This window comes from Sturnus vulgaris, chromosome 25 (genome assembly GCF_052056855.1).
Source record: "Sturnus vulgaris isolate bStuVul1 chromosome 25, bStuVul1.hap1, whole genome shotgun sequence".
Lineage (NCBI taxonomy): Eukaryota > Metazoa > Chordata > Aves > Passeriformes > Sturnidae > Sturnus > Sturnus vulgaris.
Genome location: NC_142267.1, coordinates 2,367,749 through 2,383,918, shown reverse-complemented (window position 1 = coordinate 2,383,918; position 16,170 = coordinate 2,367,749). Strand labels below are relative to the sequence as shown.

Below are 16,170 nucleotides of genomic sequence, written 5' to 3'. Positions count from 1 at the left end.
CTTTGAATAGCTGGGTTTCTCTGGCACGTCATTGAGGCCTAGAGCCAAGAGTGAGGGAACAGGGATCTGCTTTGCTGTGGATCCAGCCACACTGGTCCTTGATTTTGTCAAGGTAATATAAGGAATAGAACAGAAAGGAAACCCAGTTAATTACCAGTTTAGAGCTAAAATCATAGAATCATAGAATGGGCTGGGTTGGAAGAGAACTCAAGGCTCACCCAGGTCCACCCCCTGACCTCCCACTCTCCCAGGTTGCTCCAAGCCAAGCCCAACCTGGCCTTGGACACTTGCAGGGATGGGGCAGCCACAGCTTCTCTGGGCACCCTAAATCTGGTACCTGAACACTTGATACCAAACACACAGGCTCAGGAGATTCTGCTGCAGAATTCAAACTGATTCACTTTAGGAACACAGACATTCACTATGTAAATCACTGAAATATCATCAAAAGATTTTTCATGTAGTGATTTTGTGCATATTTATAACAATTACAGAAGTTCATATGGAACTTCTAGAGCTGCAGTTGCTGCTGAAGCCAGAGGAACTGTTCAGAATGTGACATAATAAATGGGCAGCATGAGCAGTACATGATTTCTGCTGTAATAACCTTTAATTAGTAACTAGTGGTGAAACTATTTTGTTAGGATGGTACAGGCTTATTTCTGAAAAGACATTTAAGATAGCATCCTTTTGGACTGAAACTTGGAAAACTTCAGTATTCTAACATGTGTGCTCCAGCCCCAAACCCAACAGGACTTCACATTGCAGCAAGTCATCTGAATTCACAGAAAGGATTTCACTCATAATGCCACCAACTTCCTTAAAGTTTATAAGTGTATGGGAATAAACACCAAGCTGAAAGTTCACTGAGAATGTCTCTGGCTTTGGTTACCTAAAACCACCTGAACCAGTTGTCCCAGACAGGCAGCACAGGTAGAGATGTTCCCACCAGGGTAATTACTGACACTAATATCATGGAATTGTTAATGCCGCTGTATTTCCAAAGTGTAAATCATTCTTTTAAATAACGTGACAAAAGCTCACTCGCTACCACTCCTGGACAGGAGCCGAGTCAGTGGTTCATATTTTAATCTACCTCTGAGAATAAATAATGTAAACAATCCTCAAGTAAGCAGCTGAAGATGGCTCAAATCTCAGGAACTCAATCATCTGAACAACCACGAGGACCCCAGCCCGGGACACCGGCCTTCGGACACCGGACCTCAGCCCAGGGACCCCGGCCCTCGGACACTGGATCCAGACCCACGGACACCGGACCCCGGCCCGGGGACCCCAGCCTTCGGACACCGGACATCAGCCCAGGAACACCGGACCCCGGCCTGGAGACCCCGGCCCTCGGACACCGGCCATCAGCCCACGGCCCTGGCCCTCGGACACCGGACACTAGCCCAGGGACTCCGACCCTCGGACACCGGACCCCAACCCACGGCCCCTGGCCCTCGGACACCGGACCACAGCCCACGGCCCCTGGCCTTCGGACACCGGACATCAGCCCACGGCCCCTGGCCCTCGGACACCGGACACCAGCCCACGGCCCCTGGCCCTCGGACACCGGACATTAGCCCAGGGCTCCCGAGCCAGCCCGGCCCGCACCACGCCGCGGGAGGGGGGGGGACCCAGCGAGCCGCGCCGGCAGCGCCGCCCCACGCCCGCGCTGGTTCGGGGGCGGCTCGCGGCCATGCGCCCCCGCGCGCGGTGGTTGGCGCCGTTGCCGTGGCAGCGCGGCGCGGCGGGCCCGTGGCCGTGAGGAGCGGGGCCGGGGCCTGAGCGCGGTGAGCCGTGAGGGGACAGCGCCCGGAGCGCCGAGTCTGCCCCGGACTGTCCTTGGGAGGGCTCGGGCCTTCTGCCGTGCTCAGCATCTCGGCCTGTTTCACCCCAAACTTTGTTACTTGGGACTTGGAGCCGCATTACCTCATAACGCAGTGGTTTGGCTGGAGGCGTTGAGGCCATGCTGCATTGGCAGCTGGTTTGATGTTTGTGCCACTTCTTAGTGCCACCAACATCCCTAAATCAGTAGCCCAGCGTAGGAATCCTACTTGGCTTTAAGGTGGTTCCTATCATTCCTCCATACTTAAATCCTGGGGTGTGTTTTCTCTGCTCCTTAACTGGAGAAAATAGATGCTCTCTTCTTATTGATTCTTCTTGAGTTCTGCAGAAGAATTTACATAAATGCACTCAAAGCTGAGCCACCTTCGTTGAAATTAATCATATGTCCAAATCTCTGTGAGTAAGATGTGAAATGCTCAACCATGTGGTAATAACTCATTCTAGATGACATGCAGAATTTACTGAAATCTAACAAATTGTAACAAAATTTAGGAACATTTTGCTTTGCATTGGAGAACTCCTCAAGGCTCAAGATTAAATAGTATTGTTGGAGTTGTGCCCAAATCATTTGGGGTAAAGTCATGGTGTAAGTGGATAAAATCCATTCAGAAGGTTTGTTTTATTACTGAGCCAATTTTGTTTAAAAAAAAGAAAAAAAGCAGAGTCCTTGCTTTTCACCAAGAAATTTATTATAGTTGATAGTCAAAATGTGTAACTGGCACAGTGGTATGTGGTTATATCCAGTTATTTCACATGCATTAAGTATGTACCAAATGCTGTGAATTCACCTGCAGGAGATAGTCAGCACTACTGTTGGACATTTGATGTGTAAAACATGTTCTTCTTTTTATTTAGCCTGGTCTTTTGGAAAAAAACTGTCAGCATGGAAGATCATGAGATCAGTTATAGTGAGAGAGAACAGCAAATATCTCCTCTAGTGTTTCTAGAGGAGGAAGAAGAAAGAGAAGAGGAGGAAGAAGAAGAAGGAGAAAAAGAAAAAGAAAGAGAAGAAGAAGAAGAACAAAGAGAGAAAGAAAGAGAAGAGGAGGAAGAAGAAAAAAAAGAAAAAGAAAGAGAAGAGGAAAGAGAAAAAGAAGAGGAGGAAGAAGAAGAAAGAGAAGAAGAGGAAAAAGAACAAGAACAAAAAGAGGAAGACAAAGAAGATGCAGTTGGTCAGTTCCCTGACGTGGAAGAACACTGGGAAGGTGAAAATGAATGGTTTTGATAACTCACAAAAAACTGATATTAATGTAAACTTAATTTAAGATAAAACATGTTAGATCATTGGCCAGAACCTGACAATACATTATCCTCCCTTATCCCCCTCCCTGTTCTTGTCTGGGATTTTCCCACAAAAATGGGATTCTTGGTGATACTTCCACATAAAGGCAGAGAACATTCTTCTGTTCCTTTGCAGGTGTTTAATAGTCTTGTGTGTTTTACCATATGAATTTTTTAATGTACACTGCAGTAATGCTATAAAATGTCATTTCTGATTCTCCACACTGTGACTTGACAGCAAGTATAGAAAGCTTTGCATTCGAAAATTCAAAGTCTCTTTATTAAGCTTTTGTTTCAATATCTGCTAGAATATGAACTGGAAGAAGACCTGGATGGTGGTGACAAGATGGAAAACAAGGACACTTCTGAAGATGTTGGAGACCAGTCTGATTCTAGCACGTAAATACCTTGTTCCAGTTCAAACAGAATTTCCTCTGTGGTGCTGAGTGACCAGCTCAGTATGACATGACTTAAACTAGTTTAGAATATTCCTGTTAAAATTGTAAACTATTGTTCAGGAGCACTAAAATTGCAAAGCCAAGGTGGGATCAAGAGGAGCCACAGGCATTTTAAAACAAAGACAAATCATTAGTGCTTTAAATGAGGGTATGAATGTTCAGCATTAGATATCCAGTACTGAAAATCCTGGCATAAGTCCATGTATGCAAACTTCCTGTGCTGTTTGTGTTCATATTCTTCTTTATTTATAATGGTCTTATTTGTAACAGTTCTGCTAGAATAAAACAGAAAGCAGGGATGTAAGATGTCAGACAAACTTCATATAACTACAGTTTCACATGATGTTTCTTTGTTGGTTGTGTATTCCAATTCAAAGGCAAAGCTCAGGACTCTCTTTGGGCACCATTGGTAACACTGAGCCTATGAAGTCTGCAGACAAAATTCGCATATCAGCCTCACAGAGGAACCTCCAATTGCTCGATGATATGGTCAGGGAAAAGGAACTGGCAGTCAAAAATACCAGGTTAGTGTTTAAGCAAGCATAATCCATCAGCACAAATCACCAGCAAGTACTGAGGTACTGTATCCACCATAAATACTAGCATTTATAGAACCACGTATCTGCCAGGAATCCTGGCTGTGAATCTTGCCCCCAAAAAGAAGAGTTTCACTGGGAAGAGAAAAGAACCTACAAAAAATAAAAAAATGATGTGTTTGTTTCTTGCAGTGACACGCTGAGTGCCTGTCGGCTGCAGAGCAAGATGCTGGCAAAGCAGCTGGATCATGTAGACATGGAAATAGAGAGAGAGGAGGAGGCTGGCAATGTGTAGGTAGAGAGTATTTCTGGATACCAAGGATTGCAGGCATCCACTATGTTCATCTGTGTGTAATTAATGGGATAAGGGCAGAAAGAGGTGGAAATTTGGGAATGGGTAGGAAAGAGGCATATATTTTAAAATGTAACAACAGGTATTAAATCAGCCTAGCCCACTGCTGTCAATTATGTCTGTCAGCGTCTTAATTATCTATTCAGTTTGATGAATCAAGGTGCTGTGACACTTCTGGAGGTCATGGCTTTGCTTCTGGTGATTACTCAGTCAGGATTTATATATATGTGTGTGTGTATATTTTTATAAATGCACACATACGTGTGCCATTCCTTCTTGTGTTGTTCTGGAATACAGGAATGCCTTTCAGGAGTAGTTCTGCATACAGGAGCTGCTCTAAAACACTTGTGCTATCAAGTGGGAGGCAATTTACTGTACTCTTCACATTTGGTTTAAATAGAAAGCAGTGGGTGGCTTGTGTACCAGGAGCCAGAGGCTTGTGAACAAACTTCGCAGCTGCATTTCTAACCTGTGTTAATCTCCAGGTTAGAGCAGCAATGAATGAGAGGAAGGAAGGCAGGTTAACTGCCAGAACGGGAGAGCTGCTTAAACAAAACTGATGAGCTGATGCAAATGAGCCTCCTGAGATGGTGCAAGTGGGATCTCAGAGACAGTAACAAATCCCAGCAAAGACAGAAAAGCAGTGTAGTGTTTATCCTTATGATGGGTCACATGGAGAGGTCTAGATATGGAAAAATTAGCAATTCTCCCAATCTCTTGCATTTAGCAAGTGACTAGTGGAGTGAGAAGGCTTGTTAGATTTCTGGCTTATGAAGTTCAAAGTCTTTGTGTTTTAGCAATAATTCAAATCCTGGCTCCAGTTAGCACTGCCAATGCCAATATAGAAATGTTGAATTTAGAGGAGTAGCTGCAGGTAGAAGATCCAATTTTCATTTGGAGGATGGGAGTTTATGTTGGGTATAATCAGGCCACTGTCTGTGGATCCTGTAGTCTGCTAGTTTTCCTGGGGAGAGAAGGAAAATAACTGTGTGGGAATGCTGCAGTTGTAGGCTAAGTGTATAGAATATTGTAGTACCATTTTAAAAGCAGAATCAGTCTAGGTTCTCTAGGTTCACCTAGACCTATCTTCATGAATAATACTATTTTTATCAGTTTGAGAAGTGAATAGCTGCAATAAGCTACTGGTCAGTGCTTTTGAAATCTTTCAACTGGTGTATGAGTTCAAAGAAAGCTCTGCCTCCAGAATGGACACTTAGAAGGTTAAACAAGAGGTTGTATAAATTGCTGAGATTCTGCTGAATAAATCTGAGCCTTAGAACTGTGCTTTATTCTTGCTGATCTTGCAAGGGGGGCTGCGTTCACATTTCTGTCTGATGGGTTCTCTCTAATGTCGGCAGTGCAGCCGTGTCCCGCCTGCAGGCCGTGAGCAGCCGATTGTGCACTGAGCTGGAGAGAGAGAAGGAGCTGGAGCTGAGACTTGCTCTGACACTAAAACAGAACTTGTAAGTGAGGGAATGAAGAAAGTATAATCTTTATTACATTCTTCATATGCTGTTGGATGGATTCAAAAGTTAATCGATAGAGGAATTGCATGTAAATACTGAACTACTTTCTAGAGCAACTTTTAGCCTGCATGGTTCATTCTTACAAAATTGGGTGGCTCAGTCTCCAAGTTAGTTTTGCACATGTAAATAAAGTTTGAATTTTATTTTGAGAGGTGCATAAATTGTGACCTAAACAGGTCTCATTTGAAATGTAAAATAAGCTGGACTAAAGTAAATCAGTCTGTGCATAAGCATAAATACTTGTAATTTATGCCTCTTAGTGTTTTTACAGGGCATAAAGGAAAGGATAGAAAATGAGCATTGTAGCAATACTGTGTATTTTTATGCCAAGCTAATTGCATTGCTGCTTGTAATTGATTGTTCACACATAATAAATTACTTCTTTATATCAGACAGAATAAAACTGTCTTTTGCAGGAGGCAACAGGTGAGTTTGTTTATCTTTTGGTACCACAGGTACATCGAAAGAGGAACACAGGCACGAGCTTCTACCTGTGATTAGGCAAGTGGTTAACCAGGATACAGTGTGTTCTGCTGCAGTGTTGTGTAATAGCTTTAAAATGCTTGACTTGTTTATTGTGTGATTTGCAATACACAGAACAGATTAATGTACTCAGCTCTATCGTATCTGGTTCCTTCAGCAAAACACAGAAGAATAAAAGCTGTGGCCTGTCCCTGAAGTTATTCATTATTGAAGAAAAAGCTATTTTTAGACTTCTTCTTGGTTTTCATATTTTCTTCTAGGTAAATGGGAGAAACACAAAGTTGAGTTTTATTTTTTTTACCTTTTTTTGACCAATATTTTTGATGTCTTTGAAAGGGATATGCTATTAGATATGAGTCTCAGTCTGGAACACGTGTGTCAGTAAAAGGTTTTGATTCAAAATATGTTTTAAAATAATAAAAGAAAACATGGTTACATGTTTATTTTCCCCATAGAGCCTTCCCTACTCAATCTATCACCTTAAAGTGAAAGAATATCAGTATTCCAGTGAAAACAATTCACACTTTTTTTTAAAGGGTTGAGCTGTGGAAGATAGAAACTGAGCAGGGAAAATACGACATCCTCCGTGAACAACTTCAAAAAGATGAGGAGAAGCTACAGATGCAATACCAGGAGGAGAGAGAAGTGAGGATTTGGAAGGAAAAAATAACAGCCCTGCAAGCTGAAGGAACACGTCGGACTCGAGAGAAGTAAGAGCCTCAAAGTCAGAGCCTGCTGCCTTTCTTGTTTTATTTTCAGCCAATTCTCTGCTGCAGGTGCTCAGATTAGCTAGTTCAAATACTGCTGCTACTGTGTGTCTTAGCTGGGTGTGCTTCAGGAATATTTGATGAGGACATGCAATTAAAATAAGAATTGGCCATGGCATTGCAGTTATGCAGGTAAAGATTTCTGATCTATGGGAATAAACTTGTTAATGAAAAAACTAGAAATGCAGGGGATTTATCATAGGAAATGAGGTTTATTGGGTCAGGCTAACTGCATGTGTCTGCAGTGCTGTTGGCCTCCAGGATCTTCTGAACTTGTGATGAAATCCATTGAGATTTCCTGGAGCAGAATCAAACACCAAAAAGCACAAAAATGGTCTCCAAAAGCAGAGCAAAAGTGTGTCAGTCTGTGGCTTTTGTGAAGTTTATCACTTTGTCTGCAATATGGGGGATGTGGGGAGCAGACAAATGTCCTAACTTCACATATTAATAAACTCTCCAACCCCACCCTGAGGTCTCATTGTGTTGGAATCAAATTTCCCTTAGTCCTGCTGCAGCTGTTGGTTTGTCTGTGTTTTGCAGAAGAGAGAAGAAAGCCCAGAGAGAATGTGAAGAAAGAAATAAAAAACTCCTCGAGGATGCCAAAAGGAACCATGAGAAAGCAGTCTGCTTCCTGAAGCAAAGCATGGCAAGGTGGGACTTCACCCCTTTCCTCTTGTACATTCTCTGCTGGGCAAGACTTTATCCTCCAATCTTTGAAAAATAATGATTTTTCTGCAAGGTGTGTCTTCTGTTGCACCTGGAAATCCTGTACCAGGTACAGTGTGGTGAAGCATTGAGATCTTACAGAGCACAAAAGGACCTGGGAAGAAGAAAATCCATTCAGTGTCCTAGCATGGCCTCCAGATTCCCTGGAGTCTTTGTCATGAGGACTGTGACCACCTGGAGGCATTGATAATGATTTGAAGTATTTAATATGTGTGTGAGTGCCATTAACTGAAGTGATAGAATTAAAATCCAGGTTTGAAACCTCCCCTATGCCATTTTGTGTCCCCTCAGAAATGTGGTAAAAAAGCATCAATGGCTTGATGGGCCATTTCTTTGTGCTCTTGCTCTGGTTGATTTTAAATTAAATGTTCTTTCATAGGTTTATGTTTATATTATTTAGTCTGGTGTTGAATTATTTTGCTGCTGAAAAAACGGAACATTTGTTACTTATTTTTACATATATGCAAATATATCCTAATATATAAATATTAGGACTTAATTGTAAAATGATTGAAATAATTGTACTGTTTCTGTGCTTGTTTAATTTTATTAGACGGTGCACACAAACTGATCATAATTAAGAAAAGCAAAATCAAATAGATTTTGTTTTCTTGACAAATGTATCAAACACATCAATCTTAATTTTTTTCCTGGTTTCCCATAATATTAGCTGAATATTCCCTGGTTTGATTCCTGCCCACATATTTCTAACTTGTAGAGTTTTTAGGGTTTATTTTTAGTGTGGGTACATGTGCTTGGCTTGTAAAAGTTTGCTACATAAGGTTTAGATATTGCTTATATGAGCAACACCTGAATTCTTTATTTTAGCAGCCAGTCATATGTCATAACATGAAACACATTCTTCATATCCAAAATTTAAAAAAATTAAAGTTGTTGAGCAAAATATTTGAAAACCTGTTGGCACTTGGAGCTCGAGCAGTGCCGTGTTTGGAGTCTCCAACTGCTCCCCTGTGCCCAGTGCCAGTGCCCACCACACAGGGGTTCACAGCAGCACTGCCTGGGGACATTGGCAATTGCTCCTTGTCAGCTCAGACATTCTAATACCAAGATGAGATTTCCAGGATGAGAGCCTGAAAGATTTTAATTTGCTTACAGAATTCATGAAAAAAATGCAAAGGAAGAAGTGAAAGCTCGGGAGCATATGGAGAGAAGGATACAAGCTGTGCTTTCCCTGAAAACCAGCATCACTTCCAACAGGGTACTGCTGCTGGGCTGGGATGGGAATGAAGTCACTGACTTGGGAGACTGCTGGGTTCTAATGCAAGTCAGTTCAGTTTTCCTTGCAGAGCTTGTGTGGTGATTTTTGATCACATCACTGACCAAACCCCTTGAAACTGGGGAGAGTTTAACCATTGGAGGGATGGCAGGAGATCTGTGTGGGCAGGTTTTGACACTTCTGCTGATGCAGTTTATTCTGTCAACAGTCTAGTTGTTCTGGGAGGGGAACTCTCTGGGAAATAATGCATTCTAAAAAAAGTTCTCTGGAAGTTCAGCCAGAAGGATTTCCAGTTATTTGGATCCCAATGCAGAAATATTCCACATGGAGAAAACATATGGAAGAAAAACAGTTATTTGAGAATTTAAATAGTATAAATTAGGAATTTCTGAGCTATGCTGCTTTGCTTTTCTATTTATGTTCTGTAGAATCTGAGGGAATGATCTTAATTTAATCCTGATTTGTTTAGAACTGTTATCTTTTCACATTCCTTCAGTGAGCAGTGTTCCAGGGCCAGGCTGGAAGGATAGAGAAGTAGCCTGGACCTAGTCAGAGCTTTCTGCATCTCAGCACCCCATGACTGTAGAGAATATTACAAACAATACCTTCTGCTTCAGAGACATCCACCACAAATGTATATTTGGATCAGGGGACCAGCATTAGATTCTCTGTTTTCTATTCTTTAATATGTGAATCAAACACATAACAGGTTTGTGTGACTTTCATAGGAAAAGCTCCAAACTCTCCAGATTTTGAACAAAGCCAAGGCCTTGGAGGCAAAGAAGGAGGAGATGAAAATGAGGGAGGCCATCCTAGCAAAAGGAGGCAATGTTATCAGGGAAATTTTTCTCCATAAACGACAGCAAGAACACGAAAAAAAGAAAGAGTGAGTGTCATATCCATATCAAACTCTGCCTGCTCCCTGGAGCTCAGTCACATCCTGAAGGCAGAACATCTCTGATGGTGCCTGGAGGAGTGAATCCCTCTCCCACTCTGTGTGTGACACTTGCACAGTCTGTTCTTGGTGCCCTGAACTCCTGCCTTAGGGGTGCTCAGAGCACCAGAGCTCCGTGGGTGTTCTGTGATTGACTCCTCCAGGAGGGGAGTTCAGTGACCCTCAACTGGAAAGCTGAAGTAACTGTCCTTCTTCCTCCCCTGAACACTGTGAAAATCTCTATCAGCCTTCTAAAACACTGTAACTCAGTATATTTATCTGCAAAAATGTATAAACAGCCTCTGAATCACTTGGTGTCTTGGCACAAATTACCACTGAACCCAACTTAAAGACTTGCTATTTAACTAAAAGGCTCCAAGGGAGCTGGCTTGTAGTTAGTATTATTGGTAAACAACCATGGTTGGGTTCATATTTCTTACAACTTTGGATTACAGAGCTTTTAGAGAACTGCAGAAGTCAAGAAAAATGGAGATTGTGTCTCGAATTTTGCAAGAAAGAGCTTCTGTTCACAAGCAGAGAAAAAGTCAGTCCCCTAGCAAGGCAATTAAGGCTCGTGGTAAATTTAAGGATCCTTTACTGCTGAGTGGGGAAGCCTGGCAAAGTGAGGAGACCTACAAACATACAGATGGAGAAATATCACAGGTAATCAAAGGCTAGGAATTAACTCTCTTTAGATTGTTGTTTTGTTTTGTTAAACATGCAGGTCATTGGATTCTGTTTAAAAATAACACAGGTTCCAATCAAACATGAGACTGTAGAGAACAAGTGGAGAGTAATTTCCCCATCTCTTAATATCTGTTAGTTGCCTTTTTCTTGAAGGAAATATAGTGACTTTTAATATAAGATTTTGTATGTATTCAGTGTTTTAAGAGGGGATTGGCCTAAGTTGACATCTTTGGCCTCTGAGCCAAAGGCCAAGAGGCTAAAAAGCCAAAAACCTGTCATTTTTATGTTAAAAGATCTCCTCAGAAACTGTTAACTGTTGAAAGTAACTGTTCTCTAGTAATTTTTAGCTGTATCTTCAAACCTTGTGTTCTTTCACCAAAGTCGTGGCGCTCTCCATCAGTTTGTTCCTTGGCTGGGGAGGGAGCTGCTCCCCAAGGAGAGAGTTCTGAGAACAGAGCCCAGGATGTGCTCTGGGAAAGTGGTGATGAGGACACAGAGAGGGACAAGACCCTCCTGGTACCAGAATTCCCAGGACTTTGGAGTCGAGAATATGACTTGCACAAGGTAAATGTTGTGATATCTCTTGTTAGAAACAGAAAAGAATCTTGCTTGAAACCAATAATTGTGTATTTTGAAGTTAAAATGCAGACATTATGTTATTACATAGATGCAGAAATTCAGATGTGAGAATATCATCAGTCATTGCTGTTTGGCACTGTTCTGGAGGAGTTTGTTCTCTCAAAGAGAAAACAGTACTTCAGGTTTAGTGCAAAATCTGTGAAGACATAAATCATATTATGTTTAATTGTTTGAGTTTAAAAAAACTTCAGAATTGATTAAAAAGAAATCCTGCCAGTACATATTACTAGACTTGCATGGAGAAGCACTGGACCATGACTGAAGCATTCCAGTGAAGTCAGCTGATTTTTTTTCTCTGTGTTTAATAAGTTGAGGGGGAAAAAAAGCCCTTAAAGAGCAGAAAAGCTAATTCTGCCTGAAAAACATGATATTGTAGTGCTGGGTGATGATAAACTGCAGAACAGACAGCTGAGAATCCATTAAATTCTTCATGTGGAGGTTGGGATGCTGAGTTTGACTGGGAGAGGCAGACAAAGGCTGGCCAGGTGCTGGAAGATTCCTTTTGCAGATTTTTCTGCTGGAGCTGCAGATTCTGTGATCATACACTCATCTGGTGGTTTTCCTGCATGTTCCTTTTTAGGTGCCCAAAGCAGAAGATCCAACATTGTTGGCTATAAGGGCAATGAGGAAACAAATGGCTGAGAAAAAAATGAAGGAGCTCCAGAGTGGAATTCTTCACAAGCAAACAGTGCCTGGTCAGGAACATAAGGGCTCTGCTTTCCTCAGCAAACCCAGCTGCATTCATTTCAAGGTCAGTGGCCATTCTGCATGGAATTGGAGAGAAGTAACTGGAGGTATAGCCCAATGTCTTGATCAAAATTCTGTTGCAGCCTTTAATAAGTCTGTAGTGAAATTTGAAACAGCTCTTGCCTTTTTCTCAAACAATCTCTTAGTTAAGTGATAGATTAAATAAACTTGTTGGTTTTACTATCTAAATTATAAAATACTTCATTTTCTTAGGGCAGTTTAAATACTGTCAGAAAAGTGAGCAGATAATGAAACCTCCTGTTGGACTGTGTTATGTGTTTTTTGAACAGCATGACTGGTACTTGTATATTGTTTGTAAATACATGATTACTGTAAAATAATGTCCTTAAGGAAGTGGTGACTCCCATGCAGGTAAATTTCAATTAGTTAACAAAACTGTTAATAACTCACTTAGACCATGAACATGACATCATGTCTCTGACATTCTCCTGGTGTCTTTGGCATTCCAAGGATTTTGATGTTGGTCAAGTCTACAAAAAGAAGATAGTTTTGACAAATGCATCCTACAGTGTTAATTACTGCAGGCTGGTGGGAATCAGTGAATGGCTCAAGGACTTCATCAGTGTTCAGTAAGTAAATTAATTGCAGACTTGTTTTATCTTTGTACCACAACAAGAGCTGGAACACAATTCTGCAGCAACTGAAATTTCTGCTTGTCATGGGTTAACCCTGCAGGCAGAGAAACTCCACGGAGCAGCTCCTCACTCCCTCCTCAGTGGGACAGGGGAGAGAACTGGGAGGGGAAGAAAAGTTAAACTTGTGGCTTGAGATAAACACAGTTTAATTGGACAGAAAAGGAAGGGGAAAAAACTGATGAAATAAAGGAAATCAAGCTCAGAGCAAAGAGCACTTGAACTGCAATCCTGTGGTCTTTCCCATCAATCTATTCCTATAATCCTGCTGCCAGGTTATGTAATGAAGCACTGTATCTAGTTGGGAGATTGCAATTAAAATTATATTGATAATTTCATCTCACTGTTTATAAAAAAAACAAAAGGAGGTATCCACAAAATATTTCTTTTTAAGAATTCAGACACCAGCTCTCTCTGGAGCTGGACTGAACCTTGAAACATATGTAAGGCAAGTTGTGAAAAGTAGTATTTCTCTAAAAAGTAAAGTTATGAAAGGAATTTATTTACCTGGAATTCTGTGAAACAAACAAAAAATTATTGTAGTCTAGCCTAAATGTAAAAAAAAGCTTAAGCTCCTGTGTGTAAGTGAAGTTTATGGACAAATAGGAGGTGAATTCCTTTGGCTTACAGAGAAAGTTACAGTTTCAACCCTTATGCTGACCTGGAAAAGCCACCTGTGGGACAGTTTAATGACACCCCAGTGAATAAACAAGCTGTTTCACCACTGCAAGTGGTTTCATACTCCAGAGCTCCTTCCTCAGCTCACTGCCCACTGTCCTTGTGGGGATAAACCACACATGGAATTTCTGGACCATCTGATAAGGACAGGATGATCCAAGGTGAAGCCATTCCTTGCCCACTTTGTTCCCACAAGATTCCCCAGGAATGTGAACAGAGAGCTCTTCTGAACAGCATCCCTGGAGAGCTGTGGAGTGTGGATCCAGCAGCTGGGGGTGGATTGGGAAAGGTGTGGAGCTCTTCATTCCCAGCCTGATGGAGCTGGATAATTGGGCAGGACACAGCAGAGCCCTTCAGCTCCTAAACCTGCTCCATGTGTAGCTCATGGTTGGTTCAATTTAATTTTGACCCACTCCCATGTGTTTAATTTCTGTGACAAAACCTGAAGCTACTAATCCGACAAAATGAGGGTTTCCTGCTCTCAAAGACTGATTTTTTTCCTCGTTTAATATATTAGACAATTTAATGTGCTAAATCAACACCTCTGGTTTGTGACCAAAAATTAAAAAGTACTTTTTGAAATGGCCTAAGTCTTTCCTTGCTGTAATTGCCTTTCAAAGTACTCTCCAAATGCAAATGTAAGAGTTGTGAATGATTTTTTAATGTCTGATAAATTAATTAACTTTTTAAAATTAAGTTGGTTACCCATACATTTGCCAGCTGGATAGCTAGCAAAAATAATCTAAGATTTTATTCTCCATTGCCATAATTTGACCAGCAGAGCACAGACCTGTGGACACTGATCTTACACTGTATAAAGCTTCTCTCAGATAGAACCAGACATAAATTGTTTGTTACAAAATAGTTTTGACAAGTATTTTTTGAAAATACCCAATATTTTTTGAAAATACCCAACACATCTACACTGTCATGGTGTCACTGTCCTTGAAACCAGTGCACAGGTATTTACAGACATAACACTTGAGAGCTGTTATCAGTGACAGGCACTGTATTTGCTGATAAAAACTTTATTCTAGTGGTTGAAATGAGCATTATTACACCCCATGCAATGGAGCCTCTCCACTGTTCTGTGTGGGTGTGTGTGTTTGGCAGTTTGTGCTCTAAATCAGAACTATTTTATCAAGGTAACATTTGAAATAAAAAGTCATTCCTTAAAGTGCTCTCAGGAGAAACTGCCAGGGATCTGTTCAGAAGGTCAGGATACAGGTGTTTATTCCCTGCCCATATTTTAAGCTCCTGAATTCTGAAGTGTCTGCCTTCCTGAAAATGTTTCATTTTGCTTTGGTTTGAGTTTAATTTTGTTTTGATAAAGCTGTGAAGGGTGAGTGTGTTCCATGTCTCACTTGGCTTAGGGGCTCCCATGGCTGACAACACTTCCTTATCTGCTCTGGCTGCTCTGCCAGGCAGAGCAGGGCTCCAGGAGTGCCTCAATAATTTCATTTGCAGTGCAGCTGTGAGATGTCTTGTCTTCTGATGGGCATTTTCCCTGCCTCACACAGACCATGAAATGAGTGGCAGATTCTATTCAAGATAATTTTGATACAGCTGGCAACAAGCAGCACATTCTCTAATAATTTGCAGCTCCCTCCTTGGGTTTTTCCTCTTCATTTTGTGTTTGGACAGGGGAGATGTTACAGAGCAACATTAAAATGGACAATGGGAGAAGTTGCTTTCTAATTGTCTGACAGGGCAGTTCCACCTGATTCTTGCTGATTTTGAGCCTCAGCTTTACCTCTTTGGCTACAGTCCTTGTCTTGACTTTTAAAAGCACTTCAAGCCTTTCTGAATAAAACCTTAATAAAGAATCAGCCTTTGTTGTTTCCCAGTTGCAGCAGGGTTTTGTAGCCTTTCATTAATCTGTCACTCATTCTGACTTTTCTGATAATTAGTCCAAGTGAGGGGGGGGAAATCTGCCATTGTTACCAGAGCAGGAGTTGGGTGTTCCATCCACAGCTTTAATTAGGAGTTTTATGTTCATTATCTCCATAGTTTTGACCCACCTGGCAAAATGTCTTCTGGGATGTCCTGTGAATTCCTGGTAACATTTAAGCCAATGGTAAGTGCACAGTGAGAAGAATCCTAGTATAGGCCACTAGTCTGATTAAAACCATCATTAATTGAATTTCTTAACTGTTAACAAGGAAAAAACCTACATTTTTAGAAGAGCTACTGTTGTACATGGACAGCTGTGTGCATATTCAAGCTCTGATAAATTGTCCTAAGGCAAATTCTGAGGGCACATTTGGAAAAATGCCTCCAAATGAGAGCAGGCTTCCAGATATTTATAATCAAGCCCAGCTAAAGTTAACCAGGCTGTCACAAAGACTGTTTTAAAGTGGAAACATAGAATCAGTAAAGATACATTTTAATATGGTACTCAAAGAATGAGTGAAAATATTTTTCATCAGACTACATAGGCTAAGTCTTCTGAAATTACTTAGAGTTTTTTTCTGTTTTGTTTTCTAGATAAACAAAGGGCTGGAAGGAGAAGTCATGTTTATGGCCCAGACAGGTTCTTTTTCTGTTCCACTGAAATGTACAGTCAAGACCTGCATTGTAAGGGACTGCTTTTAAGCATGTGGATAATATCATTATTA

The 16,170-nt window shown here is 41.3% G+C and overlaps 1 protein-coding gene across 5 annotated transcripts in view; it reads left to right on the top strand.

Moving 5' to 3' along the window:
* The first annotated feature begins 1,749 nt into the window (after positions 1-1,749).
* Positions 1,750-16,170, top strand: part of CFAP74 (cilia and flagella associated protein 74) — a 36,937-nt gene continuing 22,516 nt past the window's right edge. For 2 of the 5 annotated variants that reach the window (XM_088178683.1, XM_088178680.1), the window contains exons 1-15: positions 1,826-3,053; positions 3,438-3,528; positions 3,965-4,111; positions 4,316-4,414; positions 5,834-5,938; positions 7,021-7,194; positions 7,792-7,902; positions 9,094-9,196; positions 9,943-10,100; positions 10,604-10,811; positions 11,217-11,399; positions 12,055-12,225; positions 12,693-12,811; positions 15,563-15,629; positions 16,040-16,129. In XM_088178683.1, coding sequence (XP_088034809.1) covers positions 2,684-3,053; positions 3,438-3,528; positions 3,965-4,111; positions 4,316-4,414; positions 5,834-5,938; positions 7,021-7,194; positions 7,792-7,902; positions 9,094-9,196; positions 9,943-10,100; positions 10,604-10,811; positions 11,217-11,399; positions 12,055-12,225; positions 12,693-12,811; positions 15,563-15,629; positions 16,040-16,129 — 2,196 coding nt within the window. In that variant the 5' untranslated portion in view covers positions 1,826-2,683. Of the gene's footprint in view, positions 1,794-1,824; positions 3,054-3,437; positions 3,529-3,964; positions 4,112-4,315; positions 4,415-5,833; positions 5,939-7,020; positions 7,195-7,791; positions 7,903-9,093; positions 9,197-9,942; positions 10,101-10,603; positions 10,812-11,216; positions 11,400-12,054; positions 12,226-12,692; positions 12,812-15,562; positions 15,630-16,039; positions 16,130-16,170 lie in introns of those variants that run through there. The other 3 variants (XM_088178681.1, XM_088178682.1, XM_088178684.1) reach the window with 3 other exon arrangements.